Source organism: Melanerpes formicivorus, unplaced genomic scaffold (assembly GCF_026170545.1).
Source record: "Melanerpes formicivorus ecotype bairdi unplaced genomic scaffold, bMelFor1.0.p_v2 SCAF_20, whole genome shotgun sequence".
Lineage (NCBI taxonomy): Eukaryota > Metazoa > Chordata > Aves > Piciformes > Picidae > Melanerpes > Melanerpes formicivorus.
Window position 1 is genome coordinate 9,359,270 of NW_027142372.1, and position 21,834 is coordinate 9,381,103.

Here is a 21,834-nt window from a genome sequence, read left to right on the forward strand (position 1 = left end):
TTAGAGCAAGAGCTCTTCAGAATGAGAAAATTGGCCTCAGCTTCTGTACGTGCCCAGGGAGAGAACATCCTTTGGAGGTAGGCAGAACAGAGATGCAAGCCCAGAAGGAGCTGTGCACAACCCTTCCTTACCGTAAGTATGACACATTCTGCTTGGCGAAGGAATAGAGGGAAAAAACCACTCCCAGGACTGACTGTAAGGATCCCAGCAGCAGGCTCGAGCTGTCATTCCCAACCACATACACCTACAGAGAGAAGGGCATGGGGAGGAGAGTCAAACACCTGCCTGGAGCAAAGGCAAGGACAGAAATCACATCTGCATGAAGGATGGCTGCTGGTCTGGGGAGGGGAGGATGAGGGGAGGGGAAGGGAGAGGAGGGGAGGGGAGGGGAAGGGAGAGGAGGGGAGGGGAGGGGAAGGGAGAGGAGGGGAGGGGAGGGGAAGGGAGAGGAGGGGAGGGGAGGGGAAGGGAGAGGAGGGGAGGGGAGGGGAAGGGAGAGGAGGGGAGGGGAGGGGAAGGGAGAGGAGGGGAGGGGAGGGGAAGGGAGAGGAGGGGAGGGGAGGGGAAGGGAGAGGAGGGGAGGGGAGGGGAAGGGAGAGGAGGGGAGGGGAGGGGAAGGGAGAGGAGGGGAGGGGAGGGGAAGGGAGAGGAGGGGAGGGGAGGGGAAGGGAGAGGAGGGGAGGGGAGGGGAAGGGAGAGGAGGGGAGGGGAGGGGAAGGGAGAGGAGGGGAGGGGAGGGGAAGGGAGAGGAGGGGAGGGGAGGGGAAGGGAGAGGAGGGGAGGGGAGGGGAAGGGAGAGGAGGGGAGGGGAGGGGAAGGGAGAGGAGGGGAGGGGAGGGGAAGGGAGAGGAGGGGAGGGGAGGGGAAGGGAGAGGAGGGGAGGGGAGGGGAAGGGAGAGGAGGGGAGGGGAGGGGAAGGGAGAGGAGGGGAGGGGAGGGGAAGGGAGAGGAGGGGAGGGGAGGGGAAGGGAGAGGAGGGGAGGGGAGGGGAAGGGAGAAGAGGGGAGGAGAGGGGAAGGGAGGGGAAGGGAGAGGAGGGGAGGGGAGGGGGGATGGTAGAGGGCTCTCAGCCTCTGTTCCTCTCAGTCTGTAGCCTGTTTCCCCTGATTATGCCATATTCTGCATTAAAAGCAGCCTTCAGCGTCATCTTTCTCCCAGCATTTACTTAACCACAGCAGGGCTCCAAGCTACAGGAAGGCTGTAGCCAGCTCTTCAGAAAGTCTTCTGCTCAGGGGTAAGGTCTTGCACTACAGAGAGATGCAAGAGGCACCTCTGAACTCCCCAGTCGTTATGGAAATCCTGCACCCATTGCCAAATCTCAAACACAGGAGGGCAGGGCACAGCAGGGCAGCTGGGCTGACACGTGCTGAGCTGAGCCAGAGGGCTGCTGGAGGGGGAGGCTCTGAGGAGGCTGCAGGGCCACTCTCCTCTCCTCCACCCTCCTGATTTACTATCGGTGCCCTCCTCCACAAAACCAGCACCCTCACACCGCTGCTACGAGCTCAACACACGCTGCTCCCACCTTGCTGCCCACAGAAGAAAGTCCTCTGACTCTGTGTTTTGAACCCCAATTGTCCCAAACTAACAGCCAGGTAGGATGATCCCAGTCAAAGCTGGAATGCTGGGAAAGCTCAGTGCAGAAAATGTTTGAACACCAAGCTTTCCCCAGCTAGACTGACTCAAGGTTTATCAGGGCTCTGGTGCTCAGGCCATCGCTTTAGCAGGCTTTATCTCCCTCCACAGCTTTTAGCTTCAAACAAAAAAAGTGAGAAAAGGCTTTCCACAAGTTCCCCAAGGGACTTCCAGCTGTGTCAGAGGACAAACTACCTGCCCTGAAGATGCTGTCCCATCACCAACCTCTGCAGCTGGGGAGCCCTGGGGACAAACTAAAGAGCTTTTAGCTCCTCCAGGCAGTGTGACAAGCTGGGTAGGAGGGAGATTGTCCTGATAACGCCAGGGAGATCATCTTGATAACGTCCTGCCCCGCGGTATTGATGCAAACAGACCTTTTTTCCTGTGCTAATCCCCGTGGAGCCACCCTTCCCAACCAGAACCTTTTGTACACAAAGCCTCCCTGCTGAAGCCCCAAGGAGGGTTTCTCACTCAGCATCAAATGACACTTGCTAGGCAAGAAACACACAGCCCCCCCTGCAATTCCGCGGGCTGGAGTCTCCAGAGTCACTAATCTGGCTGCTGTCAGAGCCTCCAGCACTTTGCCATTAAGGAAGGATCCGCCCCAAAACTCCCCCAGCACCCCCATTGTGAGCAGCAGCCACAGAGCAGCCCTCCAGACTGGTCCCTGCCTGCCAGCTAGTTACAACAGATCATTACCAGGACGTAAAATCCTCCAACAATCCTGGCGTTTAAGAGCTTAGCCTGCCCCGGGGCATGGCAGTAAGCAAGTCACCAGCTTCTTAGAATTGAATTACTGGGCTGGAGATGTCCTCCTTCTGCTGGAAGGCCCAGCAGAAAGCTGCTGTCAGGGCAGACAGTGAATGGCACTGGTGATACTGGTGGGAAGGGTGGAAAAAGGAGCAAAGACAAAAGGTTTCAGAAGAGAAGGCTCACAGAAAGCCCTGCTCATTCATCAGGAGCACAAGAATGGACCCCACCTCTCCCCAGAACGCCAAAATCAAGACCTGCAGTGCTGAACATCTTATTTGCGGTGCCAAGGGAACTCTTGAAGCAAGGAGCTCCCCAGAAGGTGCTAAACCTGCACTGTGCTACCCACCAGACACCTCCTCTAGCAGGGAGGATGGTCTGTTATTGGCAAAGCCAGAGCTTGCTCTGATGATATCCAAGTTTCCTTCCATCTTTCTGAATCTCTCACATCCCAGGGCTGGGAAAGCTGCTGGGTTCCAGCAATCCCTCCTGCTTCAGTAGCTGGCATATGGAGCAGCTCTGTGGCCTCACTTCTGCTTCCAGGTGCTGTCCTGCACCACAAGCAGCTCCAGAGGAGGTTGCTGGACACTCAGTAGCAGCTGCTGGAGGATTAACCCACCCACAGGCCTAAAATTAACTTGATGCCCCAGGAAATCCACGTCACAGGCTTCATCTGGCTCAGAATGGTCCCTGCAAAACAAGATGCTCCCTTTTCCTCACTTATCACTGTCACAGAATGCAGTCAAAGAATAGGTTTGGCTGGAAGAGACCTTCAAGATCATCAAGTCCAACCATTAATCCAGCACTGTCAGGTCACCACTAAACCATGTTCCTCAGCACCACATCTCCAGGGCTTTGAAACCCCTCCAGGGATGAGGACTCCATCACTGCCCTGGGACAGGCCTTGACGACCCCTTCAGGGAAGAAGTCGTTCCTCATACTCAGCCTAAAGCTTCCCTGGTACAACCTGAGGCTGTTTCTTCTTGTCCTGTCACTTTTCCTTGGGAGAAGAGGCTGACCCCCACCTCAACAACCACCTTAACCCATTTACCTTACTTTTCAATAGGACTAAACAGACTGCAACACCTTCAGACCCCTGACAGGTAGCAGGTGAAGATGACCCACAAGGGACACCCCACAGGGACCTTTCTGGGACACCTGAGGTGAGGACACAGACACTAACCAGCTCTCCCACTTCTCATGGCTCCAAGCTCACCTCCACTCTTTCTCAGGCTGGTGACATCTCAGCAGCCTCAGAACCACACTGAATCTGCTCATCTCATGGCTGCACAGCCACTGAGTAAGGACCTGGGGCCATGCCAAGCTGTCCTCACCGCAGGGCTGAGTGCAGCTGGCCTCTTGCTGACACCTCAAGTGCCTTTTTCTCCAGGTCACTCATTTGGAAATATTTCTGACCTGCAACAAGAGCTGACTGCCACTGCCACACATTGCTCCACCAGGGGTTAATGCTGGAGCTGCAAAAGGCTTCCAGCTCCACCACTCAGCTCAGGCTGCCCTCTGCAGACCTGGGAGCAGAGAAAGCAACTCCCAGCTGCTTCTGCCTCCCCCACTGGTGACACTGGCCTCAGCCACACTCTACTGGAAGGAAACTGACACACAGAGGCACTAAGTGGGAGGACCAGCAACACCCTGGGAGGAGAGCTCAGGCTTCCTCTGATTAGTCTGGAGAAGAGCAGACTGAGAGGGAACCTTCTCCATGTTCAGCATGAGCTAAAGGGTGAAGGGCAAGAGGATGGGGCCAGACTCTTTTCAGTGGTGCCCAGTGATAGCACAAAGGGTGATGGGCACGAATTGGAACCCAGGAGGTTCCACCTGAACATGAGGAAAAATGTCCTTATGGAGAGGGTGCCAGAGGCCTGGAGCAGGCTGCCCAGAAAGGTTGTGCAGTCTCCTCTGGAGAGACTAAACCCACCTGAACATTGTGATCCTGGGCAACCTGCTGTGGGTGACCCTGCTTTAGCAGGGGGGTTGGACTAGATGATCTCCAGAGGTACCTCCCAGATCAAACCATTCTGGGATTCTGTGATGCAGCACTTGCAGGATTCCCTGGATTTGTCCTTCCTTCTGGCCAGCTGTGTGCTTCTGATGCTGGACGCTGAGTGGCATCATCTCCCACCAGGATCAGCACGTGCCAGGTTCTTCTGACTAGGACCTCATGACCACCACATTACCTGCTCTAAAATCACAGCCTGGAACTGCTCTGCTCAACAATGCTCCAGGTCTCAAAGTCTTGCTGCAGAGAAGAGGATGAGAGTACCATGGAGACTTCGAGTTACCAGCCCACTGCTCAGACTCCTCTTACTCTGACACAGCAGAAAGATACCAGGGAAAAAGTAACCAGCAAGAGCTTGCTGCCATCCCACAAAAGGTTTTGGAGTGACTACCCTTGAATGGATTGAGGCAGTGCCTTGAGGACTCAGCACAAAGCTCCAGACCAACCAGTGTGGTGCTGCACACATGGTTATCCCATGCAGCTCTCAGCCTCACCCTGGCATCATAACCACAGGAGATACTGAGCTCTGTAATGGTCCCACACACTGAACTGCTCAGGAAGACCCAAACCAGCTCTTTCTTGGTGCAGTTTTCTTCCTTACTTGAATCAGACACAATACCTTAAGGACATCCTCCACACAGCTGCTGAGCTCTGTCTCTGCCACCAGCACAGTACCTGCCAGAAGATCTTCCACTGCCAGCTCTGAAAACAAAGGGCAGAGACATCAGCACCCCACATGCCAACCAAAACAAATGACACACTGGCTCAGGATGCCCAGAGAGGTGGTAGATGCTCTAATCCTGGACCATTCCAGGTCAGGTTGTTTGGGGCTCTGAGCAAATTGCTCTTCTGGAAGATGTTGGACTTGACCCAAACCATTCCATGACTCCATGCTGAGGAGCCTCCAGACCAGCAATCCCACCAAGGCCAGCACTGCAAAGCACTTCCATACTTCCTGCCTTCCATGGGAACTGAGGAGCCCTCATTAAATGCAGTAAACATCACCAGAGTGTTGTCAACTCCATGAGGCTACAAACAGATCAAAGGACACCACAACTTCTGGATGGATAACTCCCAGGAGAGCATGGGGGAACCGACAGCTTCCGTTTGGAAGCCCAAAACAGGACTGTCAGACTGGGACAGTGTCCCAAAGAGCACATGGCAAAGCCCCACAAGTTGGCTTTTACAGACTGTAGTAATTTGAATTGAGTGCTAGCAAACGTGGTGCACCTAGACATGGTCACAACTGATGGAGCTGGGCTCACAAGCTCAGCAGCCAAGAACACTCTGGTGGAAAAACAAAGACCAGTGAGGAGATAAACAAGGCCTTTCTCTGGTGTGGGGCTCAGCACAGAGCAGATGGTTCAGTACCTGCTGCCTCAGAGCAGCGCAGAAGCGGCGCCAGGAGGGGCTGGAGCAGGTGCTTCTCTGCCAGCTGAGGGTGCTCTTTCGCCATGGTGAGCAGTGTCCTGGTGGCCACTCCCTGGAACCGGCGTGCAGTCAGCTTGTCCTGGATGTGCAGCAAGTCCAGAATCTGGAAAGAAAGTCCACAGGAAAAGAATAACCATCAGAAACCCCTCAGAAGCAGGGGTAGGAAGAGTCCTTGCAGCCACCATGGAAAATGAGGAGCCTCCTGTGTGATGATTACTGGGTTCAGGTTAGGGCCTCTCTCTCCAAGGATAGTGAGGTGCTGGAGCATGGCCAGAGAAGGGCAACAAAGCTGGTGAAGGGCCTGGAGAATGGGTCTGGTGAGGAGCAGCTGAGGGAACTGGAGCTGTTGAGCCTGGTGCAAAGGAGGCTGAGGGGAAACCTTCTGGTTCTCTACAGCTTCCTGAAAGGAGGTTGGAGCCATGTAGGGGTCAGGCTCATCACAGTATCACACTATAACTAAGGTTGGAAGAGACCTTGAGGATCATCGAGTCCAAACCCAAGGAACATGAGGATATGGCCTAAGGTTGCCCCAGGGAAGGTTTAGATTGGAGATGAGGAACAATTTCTTCCTTTTGAGGGGTGCCAAGCTCTGGCCCAAGCTGCCCAGAGCAGTGGTGGAGTCGCCATCCCTGAAGGGGTTTCAAAGCCATGGAGCTGTGGTGCTGAGGCACTTGGTTTAGTGGTGACCTGGCAGTGCTGGGTTAATGGTTGGATTCAATGCCCTTAGAAATCTCTTTCAACCAGGATTTTACAGTTCTGTGACTGATGGGCCATTTGGTATGACACTCCATGTATGGAAGAGGCATTCTCCTCCCCATGCACATGTTCACAGAATCCTGTCAATGCAAGAGGCATTTCTGGGCTCAAACCAAGCGCCTGCACCACTCCCACAGCCAAAGGCTGGAGGCAAGAACTCCACAGCAGAGAGCTCCTTGTAGTGCAGCACTGAACAGCTCGTGTGAAGAGGAGACATCATCCAGCACTTCAATCAAATATGGAAAACTCAAAGGGTAGGGTGGGAACACAGCCCACTGCCAGAGCAGCACAAAACCAGCTCCGTGCCATTATGGCCCAAGCAGAAGTGACAGCACCAGCACTCTCCATGCTGTAACTGCCAGCTGTAGCTGGTGTGCTGTGGGTCGGGGAAGGGAGTGACCTACCTGGGGGCACACCAGGCTGTAGTAGTCCTCCAGGGAAAGGCACTGCTGCGGGCAGGATGCCAGGATCTTGGCGACCGCGTCGCATTTCCTCCAGTCCACAGCTGCTGCTTCAGCACCAGCACAACCTGCCAGGCCAGCACGAAGCCAAAATCAGCTCAGCCTGAGCCAACAGCCAGGCCAGCTTTGTCTGAAGCCAGGTGTCCCTGGCCAAAAATCAGATTTTTAACTTTCATTATTCTCTTTAAAACCAAGCATCTCTCAGGAGACACCTGAACTTAATGAGAGAAGGGGGAAAATCACTCTGATAATGGAAAATGTCATCTACAAACAGGTGTGTGAGCCAAAAGGTGGAGAGAGGTCATGCTTGAATTGTGTCAGCAGGTTGGTATTGGCCAGAGGAGGCTTTGGCACTGAAAACTGAGAGATTCAGCTTTTGGAGAGCAACAGTTTCCCCCCTTGGCAGGAAATGGAGAGCAGGATGGGTCTCATTCCACCAACTCACAGCCCAGCACTGAGCACTCCTCACACCGAACTGTCACCAATGCAGCTCCTTGGAGTGAGCCATGCTCTGTATGCACATGGGGTGTGATTAAAACAGACTAAATTATTTCAGAGGCTTCCAGTCTGGACCTCAAATGTGATGGTGTACCCCAAAACAAAAGCACTTTGTGGCTGGAAGGTGTTCCCTGTTCACCGGAAGGTGTTTTGTCCAAGGCAAAATCTGAGCGTTCCAAGAAGCTTGGCCTGACACAAACTGTTTCCCATTTCAGCATCTCAGGGGATGAAACATCTCAGACACGTCATCAGTCTCCTTTCAGCCAAGAGCAGCATCAGAGCTCACCCTACTCACCGCCTGTCCCCTCCATGATACCCCGAACCACAGCCTGAACCCCATTGGGTCTCAGGAGCCTCTCGGAGAGCAGCTGCCCACAAAGGCGCCGCAGCCAGGCTGGAGCCCGCACAAGGGCTGGCTTTGTGCTGTCTCCAGGAGAGGGAGGACCCTGCAAGGGAACAAAGGAGCAGGTTAAGAGCCCTGCAGGACCTGAGACCAGACGGGAGCACAGCACAGGGAAAGGTTTTTAATCAATCACCTCTTCATCCAGTGGCACAAAGCTAATTAGGGCTTAATAAGCAAGGCCAGCCTTCCCAGGAGCTTCCTTGCAGAGAGCTTCCCTGCTTTAATTAAAGCCCCTCAGGGTCAGGCAGCAGCTCCAACGGCCTCATTACCAACATGGGGCACGCAGGTTCTGGGGGATTGATGCAGGTAAGGGCTGTGCAGTGGCAACCCCTACCAGGACCAGGCACACAGCACTGGGCTGCAGAGAAGGCAATGGGCACAGCAGTCCCCCCAGCATAGCACAAACTGAGTTGCCAGAGGCTGGTGATCCACAAAGCAAGAGCTTTGAGTGCAGGTGCTTGCTCAGGCACCTCAAGGAGTGAGGCAGCCCACAGCACTGGGGGGAATAGAATAGATTATTTCCAGTTGGAACACACCTACAATGACCACCAGGAAGGGCAGAAAAGCTTGTGAAGGATCTAGAGCACAAGTCTCATGAGGAACAGATGAGGGAACTGGGTTTGCTCAGCCTGGAAAAAAGGAGGCTGAGGGAAGACCTGGCTCAATACAACCCCCTGAAAGGATGTTGGAGCCAGCTGGGGGTTGGTCTCTTCTCCCAAGGAACAAGAAATAAGACAAGAGGAAATGGCCTTAAACTGTACCAGAGGAGGTTTAGGTTGAACATGAGGAACAATTTTTTCCCCTTGAGGGTTGTCAAGGCCAGACCCAGAGTGCCCAGAACAGTGGTGGAGCTCCCATCCCTGGAGGGGTTTCAAAACCATGGAGCTGTGATGCTGAAGGACATGATTTAGTGGTGACCTGGCAGTGCTGTGTTAAAGGTTGGATCTGGCGATCTTAAAGATCTCTTTCAACCAAAACCATTCTACGGTGCACATAAATAGCAGCCTGTTCCAGGGCTTGACAGCCCTTCTGATGAAGAAACTGTTCTTAATATCCAATCTAAACCTCCCCTTGGCACAACTTGAGGCCGTTTCCTCTTGCCCTAATGAAGGTGCTTTGCTTGGCCAGGCGCAGCAGATGTAGCTGCCAAGCCAAGGTGGCACGTGCGGCGATGAGAGGCCCCGAATTCACCCACACCCACACACCCTGCACAGCAGGGCCAGAGCTGCCACCCTGTGAGCAACTTCACACAGCAGCTTCACACAGCACTCAGGGACAGGAGTCCTCCACCAGACTGGTTTTGAACATGTAAGAACGTGTGCAGGAGAGCAGCAAAGGCACCCTGGGAGCTTGGGAACACAGTGAGCCAGCACTCCGAGCGCCTCAGGCAATGGATGGCACTGTCCCCGATGCCAGGTACCTGCTTGGGCCGTCCCTGCAGGACCAGCAGCTCCTGCACTGCCAGTGGTTGGTAGACGTGGTCCAAGACGTGCCGTAAGGTCTCCTGGCACCGCACTCGCTCTGCCTCTGTAACACCCTGGAGAAACAGAAACCCTGGAACAGTGAGGACAGCATGGCTGCCAGTGCTATGCCAGTCCTGACCCTGTGCTAATCTCTCTCCAACCCCTCACTGCATCATACGGCTCACATCTAATGTGGAGATGAACATGCACAGCATAGCCCCACAGAATGATTTGGGGTCAAAAGGACCTTAAAGATCATCTAGTTCCAGCCTTCTTCACATGGACAGGGCCATCTTCTACTAGACTAAGCTGCTCAAACCCCCATTCAATCTGGCCATGAACACTTCCAAGGTATCACAGAACACTTTGGATGGGAAGGGGCCTTTTAAAGCCAACCAGTCCTTCTCCCCCCTGCATTCATCAGGAACTTGTGCAACTAGAGCAGGTTGCTCAGAGCCCCAGCAACCTGACCTGAAATGATTCCATGAATGAGACATCTACCACCTCTCCAGGCAACCTGGGTCAGGGTTTCACCCCTTCACAGTGTGGAATTCCTTCCTTGAAGCTAAATCTCTCCTTTTTCAGCATGGGAGTCAGCCCTGGGGCTAAGTGAGCTGGAGCTCAGTACAGTGACAGCATCAGCTACGGCATGGGGGAAACTCTTTTGGGTTTGGTCGGTGACCCCAACCTATTTGGCCGGTTTTGCCCATGCCAGCACCGATCATGAAGGTGGAACAGAAGGAACCCACAGACCTCACAGTGTGCGGCAGGGCCGTGGCCCAGCAGGCAGAGGCTGGCGAGGAGGAGGCCGAGGTGACGGGCCAGGAGCGGGCCGGCCAGTGCTGGATGCTGCGTGAGCTCGGCCAAGGCGGCGGTGGCAGCGCGGAGCCGGGCGCCTCGGGCTGCCGGTGGGGCTGGGGATATCGCTGGGGGGCCTGGGCGCTGCCCCACGCCCGGCGGCAAGTACGGCACCAGCCCCAGGCCCACCGCGGCCCGCAGCGCCCGGCCCACCGCCTGCGTCTGTGCCACACTCAGCGTGTCGGCGCTGGGCGGCGGGGCAGCCCCAAGTCCGGCCCCGGCATCACGGGAGGTGGCGGCGGCGGCGAGCGTGGCCAGTCGTTCCTTGAGGCACAGCAGCAGCGCCAGCAGCCCGCAGGCAGCCGCCCAGCCCGGCTCGGTCTCGTCCGCCACCCCGGTGGCCAGCGCGGGGGCCCGGGATAGCACAGCACAGCGCAGACCGCGCAGCGAGTCCCAGCCCGGTGTCTGCCGCAGCCGCTTGTCCAGCTCCGCCGCGTTGCTGCGCAGCGTCTCCGGTCGCAAGGAGCCTTCTAGTTTGTTCCCGACCTCGCCACCGTCCCGCTCACCGGGCCCGGCGGGCGGCCGCCATAGCAGCAGCTCCAGCGCCTCCACCACCCGTCCCAACTCCGGGCCTGGCTCCGGTTCCGCGCCGCCTGCCATCTTGGGGCCACGGGGAGAGGGTGCAGCGCGGCTGTGTGCCGCCATTTTAGGAAGGTCGGGGAGATGGATGAGCGAACTTCCTGCCGCCATCTTGGGGAGGTCGAAAAGGGGCGGAACGAGGCGCACATCGCCATCTTGTGGGAGCCGTCTGTCCGCCGCCATCTTGGGTGGGGCGGGAGGAGCCGCCGGCCGCCGCCGTCTTGGGCCTGTTGTGAGTCGGGATCTGGTCACCGCTGCCAGCTCCTGTGGGTGCGTCGGTGGTAGAGGTGCACAGCAGTGCCCCTCGGCTACAGCGCTTGAGGCTCGTCTTCAGCGCAGCAGGGCACACACCTGTCCCCTCCCCATCCAAGCCTGGCACCGAGGCCGGCACTGTTGGCACTTGTGCACGTTCCCCACGGGCATCAGCAGTACCAACCCCTGCGGCACGGCTGGTGTTGCTGAACGTGAGGAGACTTAACTGCTGTGAGGGGGCCGGGCCCGTGGAGCAGGCTGCCTCCAGGGGCTGTGAAGTCGCTTTTCTCGAGAGTCCAAACCTGCTTGGCATTGTGATCCTGGGCAGCCTGCTCTGGGGAGCCCTGCAAAGCAGGGTTGGACTAGATGACCTCCAGAGGTACTGTCCAGCCCCCAGCACGCTGGGGTTTGGTGACAGCTCCCACCCCAAGGCTCGCCTGTGCATCAATAGCAGCCTCTAGCTGTACCCTGCAACATTTAGCAGCTTCCAAAGAGCAGCCAGCGCTTGTGGCTGCAAAGGGAGGATCTGCACAGCGTAAGGGGCACGTGGAGGGCGTGCGAGGTGGTGGTTAGTGCCTGCTCTCTCACAGCTCTTCGTGGGCGTTTCTGAGCAGGTCACAGATTTGCCAGCCCTGGATATAACGAGGCAGGATGGTCACAGACCCTTTGCCAGTCTCCTGGGTCTTTGGGTGTTTAAGAGGCTTTGAGAGCTGTGGGGAGTGTTATTCTTTTGTGTTTCCCCACTGGGCAGGGCCTCTGAAAGGAGCTCACAGCAATTCCAGGCTTGGACAAACCCCAGCGGTCCGTGATGCCGGCTGACAGCCGCTTCTGCGGGAGGCAGGGCGTGGGGCCAGGCGCCGCACAGCCACCGTCTTGAGGCACAAAATGGGGTTTTATATTATGTCTTGTTCTCCTTTCCCTCTGAGGCACTTAGTAAAGCCTTCACCAGCTTTTAGCTGCTTCCTCCCGGCCCTTGCTGCTGGGAAAACACGTGCTCTGATCAGGATCTCTCCCTGTTAACGCAGCGCTCGGTGTTGGTCATCTGCCCTTTGGAGCTCTCCATGGGGCAGGGCTGCCTCTGAGCACAGACAGAGTGAAACCAGCAAGAGCAAAGGGTTTTTAGGTGGGGGTTGGTTGGTTTGTTTTTTTAAAACACTTTATTCTTTCAATTTTACATAAAAAACCACCCATACAATGGATTACCAGTGGAGCGCTGCTGGCTCCCCCAGCCCGCCTCAGACCCTCTCCCCCCGATAAAAAACAATAAAACCACGACGACAGCTGAGCGCCGAATCTCAGTGAAGCTCTTTGATTTCCAGAAGCGCCTTTCATTGACTGCAGAGTAATTACAACCCACCACGCCGCAGAGGGAAATCACATCGTAATCTGGGATGCAGAGAAACAGAGACCTGCCCCTCTGTGCTCCTGGTGAATAAGGCTCCCTCACCTACAGCACGTGACGGCTCGTCTTTGGGCTGTGGTTATCCAGCACCTCGCCCCGCTCCAGCACAGTAACAGGGCCGCCCTGTTTCTTTGGCACCAGGTTTGTGAGCTGGTGGTTGTTGTGCTGGGGCTGGGGGCATGAGGTATTTTGGAGAGAGTCAGAGAAATGCTGTGGGGCAAAGGGAGAGAAGTGGTGGGGGCCTGTCCCTGCCTGGGAAGAGGAGCTGATTCTGGCCCTCACTCTAGGATAGAGAATGGACCAAAGGGCTCCGTGCCCTGCCTGGAGCTGAGGGGTGTGGGAAACACACAGATTCCCCCCAACCCATCCCCCAAGACCGAGTGACCCCAAGCTTCCCCTACACACAATGAGGGGAATGTGGACACCAGGTTGAAGGGGTGCTGGAGCGAGGGTTCAGCAAAGACCCATCATGAGTCTGGTGGGGTGAAATGAGGTGAGCTGCCTGCACCGGGCAGCTGCTGGCCAAGCCAGTGCCAAGGCTGGGGTGCCCTAGTCATCCTCCTCCCCACCCCCATAGAGGTCGGCCAGCTTCTTGAAGCGGCTGCCCCACTCGTTGAGGTAGTCGTAGTCCTGGTCGCGGTCGGAGTCGGAGGAGTTGAGGGAGCTGAGCGAGGTGGCCTCCGAGCCGCTGCCCTCGTAGTCGAACACCAGCAGCGAGTCATAAGGGGGGGCCGTGGGGTCTGTGTCAGCTGCCTTCAGGTTCTGGGGTGGGGGGAAAAGGGAATCAGTACCATCATAGCTTAGGTTGGAAAATACCTTTGAGGTCACGGAGTCCAGCTGTTGAGCCAACATTGCCAAGTCCCCCACTGAGTTGGAGGACCCCAGTAGTGCTGGCACAGATGAGGGCTTCTCCCCGCTGGAGCACCACGGGGGGGCCCAGCTTACCTCATCAATGAAGTTCCCAATCTCATCGGGGTTGGCGGGACGGGGCCGATACTGGGGGGCAGCCATCAGCGGGGGCGCCACATCATTGCGGATCACCTCTGGGCGGGCATCCAGGCCCCGGTGCAGCTGGCTCAGGTCATAATCCTGCATGGGAAGGCATGAGGAGATGACGCTCAAGGGATGACCACAACCACCGTGGGCACCAGGGTACGTAGGGTGCGTGACTGCAGGGAGGGTGTCCCAGAGAGCCAAACCCAGCAGTTGTCCCACCTGGTCTTCCTCACCACCACCCTCCTCATCATAGTGGTAGACGTTGTCCCGCATGTCATCTTCGGGCGGGAGTAGCGGCTCCTTCACCACTTTTCTTCTCCTCACGAATAGCAGCAGCAGCAGCAGCAGGACTGCAAGCAGAGGGCACCAGTGTCAGGGAGGTGGGCTGAAGCTGGTGCTGTGCTTGTCCCCATTCCTGGTACTTACTCAGCAGTGCCAGGATGCCCCCCAAGATGCCCAGGATGACAGGGACACCCAGGCTTTCAGCAACAAAGGCTCGTCGCTCACAGTTCTTTGTCGGCCCTTCACAGTCACAGACCTGGACAGTGAGTGGTGTCATCTGTGACTTGCCCTGTGCGTCCCACAGCTCCAGGTACACTTTTTGCTCCCCAGGCTCCGCCTCCTTCAGCGGACTCAGCTCCAGTGTGTCTGGTGGCACAGAGAAGGAACAGAGTCACAGACACATCCCTGTGTTTGGGACACCCCCAGCACCAGTTCCCTAGCCCAGTGCCCACTGTTGGGACTGACACTGGCTGTGCTCAGAGGCAACAAGAATCAAGAGGGGCTGGGATCAGCCTTTGCTTGGTGTCTCTCCACTACCCCATGCCAAGGTTGGGTGGCCAGGCTGGAGCAGACAGCACCCACCTTGACCAGTCACCCTGACAGTCCAGTTGACATTGGAGCCATGCTTTAAGTCAGCCTTGAAGGGATAGGTGTTGGGGGGCAGGTCCTTGTCCACAATGGTCAGTATCTGAGGTTCAGGCTGCCGACTGCAGATGTCAAAGCTCCGTGGCTCTGGTGTGGGGCCATTGTCATTGACATCCTCGAGCAGGAGCAGCAGAGTCCCCGTGCCAGTGGCAGGCGGTGATGCTGTGGGGCCAGGAGCTAACATGAGCCCAGGGAGGGGGTTCTGGGAGCCCCACAGGGGCGTGGGGAGGGGCCTGCTCACCGCTATCCACAGCCAGGACGAGGGCCTCATAGGTGCCGTTGATGGAGTGCACCGACTCACGGTCCAGGGGCTGAGCCACCGTGATGATGCCATTCACTGAGTCGATGGCCAGCCAGCCCGCGGCATCGATGCCCATGCGGTACCTGGGGCCAGCAGAAGCTCAGCATGGGGACGGTGCAGCCCCTTGGGGCCCCAGCCACTCAAACCCCCACTCACTGAACCCCCCACTCACGTGATTGTCTGCTTGAGGTCCCGGTCTGGATCCTGGGCCGTGTAGGAGGTGACCTGGTGGCCCTCTGGCAGGTCCTCCCTCACCTCCACCTTCTTGAGCGGGGGCACGAAGACAGGCGGTTCATTCTCATCTGACACTGTCACCAGGACGCTGGCCGTGGAGAGCGGCAGGGACACGGTGAAGGGGACGGCGTTCTCCACTGTCACCACCAGGCTGTACTGGTTCTTGCTCTCGTAGTCCAGGCCCTGAGAGGGGAGGAGAGAGGAGCCGGGCAGCACCAGGGGGAGGTGGCCAGCAGCGGGGTGGTTGTGCGGCACCAGGACCCACCTTGGCGGTTCTCAGGATGCCGTCGTTGGTCTTGGGGTCGGTGGTGATGCTGAAGTCGCCTTCCGGGTCCCCACTCTTGATGTGGTAGACAGCTTGCCAGGCTGAGGAGCCCTGCATGTCCTGGTCCTTCACATGCAGCCGTGTCACCAGTGCCCCAGCCTCGTTCTCCTTCACTGTCCCCTCATACTGCAAGAGAGGTGTCAGCAACAGTCAACAGGACAGCGCTGGGCACCCTGGGGTGGCAGGGCTTGTGCCACAATGGCAACAGCTTGGAGGAGATGGTGTAGGTACCATAGTGGGCTCGAAGAAGGGAGCATTGTCATTTGCATCAGTGACTTCCACAATGGCAGTGGCTGTGGTGGTGAGGCCAGTGCCCTCCTGGTCTGCAGCCTGGATGATCAGTGTGTAGTTGGGAGTGGTCTGCAAACCAAAATCACAGCAGTTAGGGCAGGGACAGGCTCCGGCATGTCACCATCCTCTGGGGAATCATCTGCCAGATGTAGTCTTCTCCAGCCGCGATGGTTGCCACTGGGGCAGACACCACCCACTCGATAGCTCCCGTTCCTGGGACTCAGCAGAGCCAGGGCCCAACAGCAGTCCCACATAGATACCCAATGGGCTTGGGGCTGCAGATGCCCACAGAGGACAGGGACCTGGGGATGGCAAGTCCCTGAACCAGCCAGGTCCCAGGCCTCCAGCATCCCCAGCTCCCTGTAGCAAGTCTCACCATGGAGCTGCTGCCTCATCCCCCAGGACGCAGCACGGGCACCCACCTCCCGGTCCAGCCCCGTGCCAATGACACTGATGACACCCTTCTCCGGGTCGATGGTGAACATCCGCTGTGTGCCCTGGGGCTCCTCGCTGAGGATGGAGTAGCCAATGATGCCATTGTTGACGTTGATCGCATCGTCGGCGTCTGTGGCACTCACGGTCATCACAGACGTGCCTGGGCACAAGCAGGGCAGGTGTCACTGGTGGAACCAAGCCCGCTGGAGCCCCTGGCACAGCTCTGGCCTGGTGCTGCCAGCCATCCCTCCTGTACCTGGCTTTGCATTCTCCTCAATGTAGCCAGTGAAGACTTGCTGGGTGAAGACAGGCCGGTTGTCATTCTGGTCTGTCACAGTGATGATGATCTCCATCGGGTCCTCCACTGACTGCCCATTGGCTGACACAGCGTGGGAGTAGAGCTGCAAAGGGCACCGTCAGCTCGCACCCGCCCCCGAGGACTGTCCCCCTCTCCCAGCCCTGTCCCCTCACTCACGTAGTACTTATCCATCTCTTCCCGGTCCAGCGGCCTGGTCACCTCCAGCCACCCTGTCTCCCGCTCGATGGTGAAGACGCCCACGGGGTAGGTGTCAGCTCCCTGCCCCGTGATGCTGTAGAAGACTGTTGTCTCCTTGTCCTTGTTAGATTTGATCTGGCAGCAAGGTGGGGAGGGTGTTAGAGGTGTCCTGGCACTTCAGGCACCCCCCTGTCCTCTGCCTCATCCCCTTAGGGACAGGTACCTGCACCAGCTTCTTGGGGAAGGGCCCACGCTCGTTCTCGGGGCAATTGATGGGGGGGATGACCCAGTCCCTCTTCTGCCGCCGGAGGAGGCCATGGCTGGGCTCAGGGAAGGTCAGCACCTCAGGTGCCACATCCTGTTGGAAAGCAAGCGGCTCACATTGGTGCCAGCACCTTGCTAAGCTCTCTCAGTTCTGTGCCACAAGGAGAAGAGCTGTGGTGACCCCAAGAATTGAGGCTGTGCTTTACCTGCTGATGGCGGTGGTGGTGCTGGTGCCGGTGGTGCTGGTGGCGATGGTGCTGGTGCCACCGCCTGCGCAGGGTCACCTTGGCCGAATGCTTCTTGCCGGTGTTGTCCCAGGTGTGGACAGAGAAGCTGATCTCCTGCCGCCGGAGCTGCAGGGGCCGGGTGGCTGAGACCACGCCGTCCCTGCTCACCTTGAAGCGAGTGTCATCTGACAGGTACACTGCACGCCGCTGCTCTCCACACTCCACAAAGCTCACTGGGGACAGGAAAACAGCTGGGTGGGCAAAGGGTTCCTGCTGCTGCCACAGGGCAAGCCAGCGAGAGCAGGGCACGGTGACATGGCCGCACACAGTCCAGCCACAGCTGGGGAGCCATTGGGTCACAGTCACAGCGGAGATGCACCGCACATCATGCCAAGATCCTGTCCTGGGCACCAGGCAGGGTGCATGGCACCACCATGGTTTGGTATAGGACTGGGCACAGCACAACTTACTGTGCCACAAGATTGATCCTTGTGGCAATGGGGTAAGTGGCACTGGCACAGGCTGTCCATGCCATATATGGCACATCCTCCTGTCTGGCACACCCCTATGCACAGCACCGTGCCCATCGCATCCCCATGCACAGCACATCCCTGGGCAAGTGGCAAATCCCCCATGCAATGGCACATTGCTGCTGTGGCAGTGGGTGCTGCTACTCCAAATTAAACCACAGCCTGCACCTGGCCTGCTTGCACTGGCACCTGGTAGCCTGGTTGGGGTGTCCCCCAGGCTGCTGGGGCTGATCCACAAGGCTTATCAGGCCGATGAGCTGTGATGCCTCAGTCCTGGGGACTCACAGTGGTCCCCAGTGGTGCATGTGGTGCATAGCCAGGCACCACAGCCATACATTTGCAATAAGAGGGGGATATTAACTTGTGTGGCAACAAGGTGCCAACCCTGGTGCACTGCTGGCACAGGGTGGCAGCCGGCGTACTCAGCTCACCTGGGCACCCTTGAGGACTTTAGACACCTCTGCTGAAAGGGGTCCCCAGGAACACCAGGCACCCACCACAGCCTGAAGCAGACAGTGTCGTGGTGTTATCAGCTTGGGACCACGCTAGGACGCAGTACAAGCCAGGATGAGCACACAGTCAGCCTGGGGGGAGGCTGTGAGCTGTGCTGCACCGGTCAGCAGGCATCACATGAGCCGAGGCTGCGCTGCTGGGACGGGAGCTGCCCGACAAACAGCCTTTGTCTGCGAGATGTTTGTTTGAGCCAGCGGCACCGAGGCTGGAGCCCCTGCCGACACAGCCACCACCAACCCTGGTGTGACCCGCGCCACGGGGAAACAACGTGCCCGGGGTGGGAGCACAGGATGCCCCAGCACCAGGATGCCCCAGCACCAGGATGCCCCAGCACCAGGCACGATGATGGTGCCAACGCCAGTGCATAGGTTTACGTCAGCCCAAATGCACCCCAAGAATTTGGTTGTGGATTGGGACCAATTGTCGAGCCCTGGGTTGGGAGCTGCCCCCCTTGCCTGCTGTGGTGCCCAGGGAGGACCTGCTAGTGCGATGCCAGCCCCCGGTGAGACCCCTGGCTAAGGCTGTGTGGGCTGGGGGAGCTGGTGGGGCCACTGGACAGGAACATGCTGGGGCAAGCTGGGTGCTGCCGCAGTGGGGGGGAGGCATCCAGCACCCATAGATGCAGGCACGAGGTGCAGTGCTTGGCACCCAGCAGCTGGCAGTATGCCGGATGGGTGCAGTAGAGTGGGCACTGCTCAGCCCCCAGCCCCACACTGGGTTCAGTGAGCTCTGGGTGCTCTGCACCAGATCCCCTCAGCCAGTACAACCTGTTTTTCCAGCTCCTCAACCTTCCCCAGGGCATGGAGCCAGGGGCCCCTCTCCTTGCTGGGAGCACTGGAGTGAGAAATGAGGAGAGCTGGGGCAGGGGGTGGGGGCTGGGGTGGTGTTGGTCTTTTGGGGGGATTTCCCCTTCCCAACCCCTGCCACCAGCCATGATCACTGGGACAGTCATATCCCTGTGCTACTAGGCTGCTGCTGAGGCAGGGGGATAACACCCCACACCAGGATGGGGACTGGGTACCCTCCCAGGCCAGCCCCGGTCCCATGGTGTGTTGCTGGAACAGGGCACAGACTGACTCAGGAGCAGAGCCAAGTGCCACCACCCTTGGGTGCCACCACCCCATCAGTGCCCGCCATGCCTGGGTTGCACAATCACAGCCGTGCTTGGGCGGAAGCTGGTGGCAAGGGGGGGGACTCGCGTCACCCTGCCAGCAGCCGGGCGAAAGCACTCCGAGCCGCACGTCCCTCCAGCCCCGCCGCTGACGTCACCTGAGTTTCACTGTGACTTCAGCCTCTCGAGATTCCTACACCCAGGAGCGTCCCAGTCCCTGCCATGTCCCATGGGGTTGTGCCACCCCCACTCAGAGACCCCCAGCCTGCCACCGAGCAGAGCCGCGGGGGCTGGGTGACGCCATGGCCCCCATGCAGGTGTGCGCTGCATGGGCGCCGCACGGGGCCTGTCTGGACGTGTCAGAAGGAAAGCACTACGCTCCACTCATCAGCTTAATTACAGGCCAGCTTGTTAGCTCGCCCTGGCCACAGGCTTTGGTGTGCTCATGGTGTGGGGGTCTGTGTTGCTCAGTGCCCACTGTCCTCATCCACCCATGCGGCTGGGCATCACGGTGGTGACATGGCCCTTCCCTCCTCCCATGCCCCATCTCCATCTGGGGACCTGAAACTGGAAGTGCATTTCCAGTAGCTCCTGGCACTTGAGACCAGCCCTGCATGGCAGGGAGACACCGAGGCGATGCGGTTGCCTGTGCCTGGTATCAGGCACAGCCCTCCAGGACACAGAATGCCGTGGCCAAGCGTTCGTTAATCATCAACCCCAAAGCTAACGAACACGCAATTCCTGAGGTGTGGGGCAGGGTCCAGCTCCCAGCTCATTACCTGCACCCAGGCAAAGCCCTTCCGGAGCTTGTGGGGGTGGTGGTTTGGGAGCCCCCAGCGTAGTGCCCACCCCAACCACCCCGGCAGAGCATGATGTCAGCAACACCATTAAGCATTAACTAGTGCAGATGGCGATGACCAAACACTGCCTGAGGAGCCTGCATCCAGCACTCACAGCCCCCAGCACCTACAAGTTGAGGGGTGCAGGCCAGCAGGTCCCAAGTACCCACTTCCCTGGGCACAACAAATCCCTGTGCTACAAAGTCTGGCAGCACCCTCGCACACAGCTCAGCACGCAGCAAAGGAAGGCCATTGGCAGTCCGGAGTGGGACTCGGTGCTGGCACCCACGCCAACAACAGGGATTTAGTGCCAGGATGGTGAGGTTCCACTGTCCCCACACCGTGAGCTGCTGGAGGAGGGGACTCAGCCCCACAAACAGGGGTGTGAAGACCCCACAGACAGGCGAGGCGTGGGCAGGACGGGCGCCTGCGCAGCCCCACGCCCCGGCGTGCCGGCCCCGACAGGCCTGTGCCGCTTGAGTCAGCACCGCCCGCGCCGGCGCACCCTGGGGAGAGGCACCGGCTGCCCCCGCGCCGCCATTGTGCCATGGTGGGAGTACCAGTGCCTGCGCTGCCCTGGCCCCTCGGCATGCCCCCCCAAACACAGCTCTGTTCCAGTGCCACCTGCAACGGTGTGCCGAGCCTGTCCACCCACCATGGCCTCGTCACCACCTCCATGGCCTCATCAACCACCATGGCACCTTCATGGCACTGTCCCTGCGACCACCCACAGAGCCCGGCACAGCCTGTCCCTATTGCCACCCTGGCACCACACAAAGTCACAGCTTTGTCCCGCGTTGCCACCTCCAGTCCCCATGGTCACCCCAGTTCCACCTGTCCAGCTCCCCCCACCTTACCTCGTCCCAGCGGTCGTCCTGCCACCACACTGTCCCATGGCACGGTGAGGGTGAAGGTATCCTCGGTGAAGCCAGGTTGGCACAGTGCTGCCCCTTCACACAGCCAGTGACCAGCCTGCCCGGAGAGAGCCATCAGTCCCGGGCAGGGTCCCACCACCCTGGGCAACATCTCAGGCAGAGTCCCACCACCCTGGGCAGGGTCTCAGGCATGATTTCACCACCCCAAGAAGGGTCCCACCCCTCAGGAAGGGTCTCGGGCAGGGTCCCACCACCCTGGGCAAGGTCCCACCACCTCGGGAAGGGTGTCGGATAGGGTTGCACCACTCTGGAAAGGGTCCTGGGAAAGGTACTACCACTCCGGGCAGGGTCCCATCACCCCAGAAAGGGTCTCGGGAAGAATCCTCCCACCCCAGGAAAGGTCCCATCACCGCGGGCAGGGTCCCGGGACCCAATCCCTCACCTGGAGCAGGAGCAGGAGGAGGCAGTGCAGGGTCGGGCAGCTCCCCCGCCACCCCATATCTGCCGGTGCCGGTGCAGTTACCGGAGGGATTAGGGCGCTGCCGCGGCGGAGCTGCAGGTGAGTCCGGTCCCGGTCCCAGTCCCGCCCCGCAGGTGCTGTTCCCCTCAACCCCCCCCGAGGGACCCGCCTCGCCCCGCCCCGTCGGGAGGCGGTACCGCCCCGCCCGCCCCGGCCGCCGGTACCCACCCCCGGTACCCCGGTGGCCCCGGTTCCAGTCACCGAATGAGCTCCACGGGTGCCCATCCAGGGCCGTGGGAGCTTTGGCAGGGTAGGTTGGTGGGCGGCAGGAGCTAGGGGCACCCCGGGGTACACCCCCACCCATGGTACCGGTGGATTCCAGCTCTATGGGGACCCCCCCTTGATGCCATCCCACTCTGCCCTCAAGTCCCCTAGCAAAACGGGGGTTGATTCCATAGCACAGGAACCCCCAGGGCCACACATGGGATGATGGTGACCCCAGGGGGACAAG

The 21,834-nt window shown here is 58.7% G+C and overlaps 2 protein-coding genes across 2 annotated transcripts in view; both read right to left on the minus strand.

Moving 5' to 3' along the window:
• TANGO6 (transport and golgi organization 6 homolog) overlaps positions 1-10,971 on the minus strand; it is a 29,217-nt gene extending 18,246 nt beyond the window's left edge. Inside the window, exons 1-7 of the mRNA XM_068150716.1 lie at positions 10,162-10,971; positions 9,366-9,482; positions 7,838-7,988; positions 6,988-7,112; positions 5,768-5,930; positions 5,016-5,098; positions 132-244 (exon numbers count right to left, since the gene is read on the minus strand). Of these exons, the coding sequence (XP_068006817.1) occupies positions 132-244; positions 5,016-5,098; positions 5,768-5,930; positions 6,988-7,112; positions 7,838-7,988; positions 9,366-9,482; positions 10,162-10,956 (1,547 nt within the window). The 5' untranslated portion in view covers positions 10,957-10,971. The remainder of the gene's footprint in view (positions 1-131; positions 245-5,015; positions 5,099-5,767; positions 5,931-6,987; positions 7,113-7,837; positions 7,989-9,365; positions 9,483-10,161) is intronic.
• Positions 10,972-12,235: 1,264 nt separating this feature from the next.
• Positions 12,236-21,457, minus strand: CDH1 (cadherin 1). Its single transcript, XM_068150717.1, has 16 exons — positions 21,306-21,457; positions 20,846-20,960; positions 16,975-17,228; positions 16,728-16,862; positions 16,484-16,639; positions 16,265-16,409; positions 15,996-16,168; positions 15,514-15,642; positions 15,223-15,408; positions 14,896-15,140; positions 14,664-14,806; positions 14,360-14,584; positions 13,922-14,143; positions 13,715-13,845; positions 13,445-13,588; positions 12,236-13,261 (listed from the first exon to the last, which is right to left on the minus strand). The coding sequence occupies exons 1-16, from the start codon at positions 21,360-21,362 to the stop codon at positions 13,049-13,051; spliced, it is 2,673 nt and encodes an 890-aa protein (XP_068006818.1). The 5' UTR covers positions 21,363-21,457; the 3' UTR covers positions 12,236-13,048.
• Between the last annotated feature and the right edge of the window lie 377 nt (positions 21,458-21,834).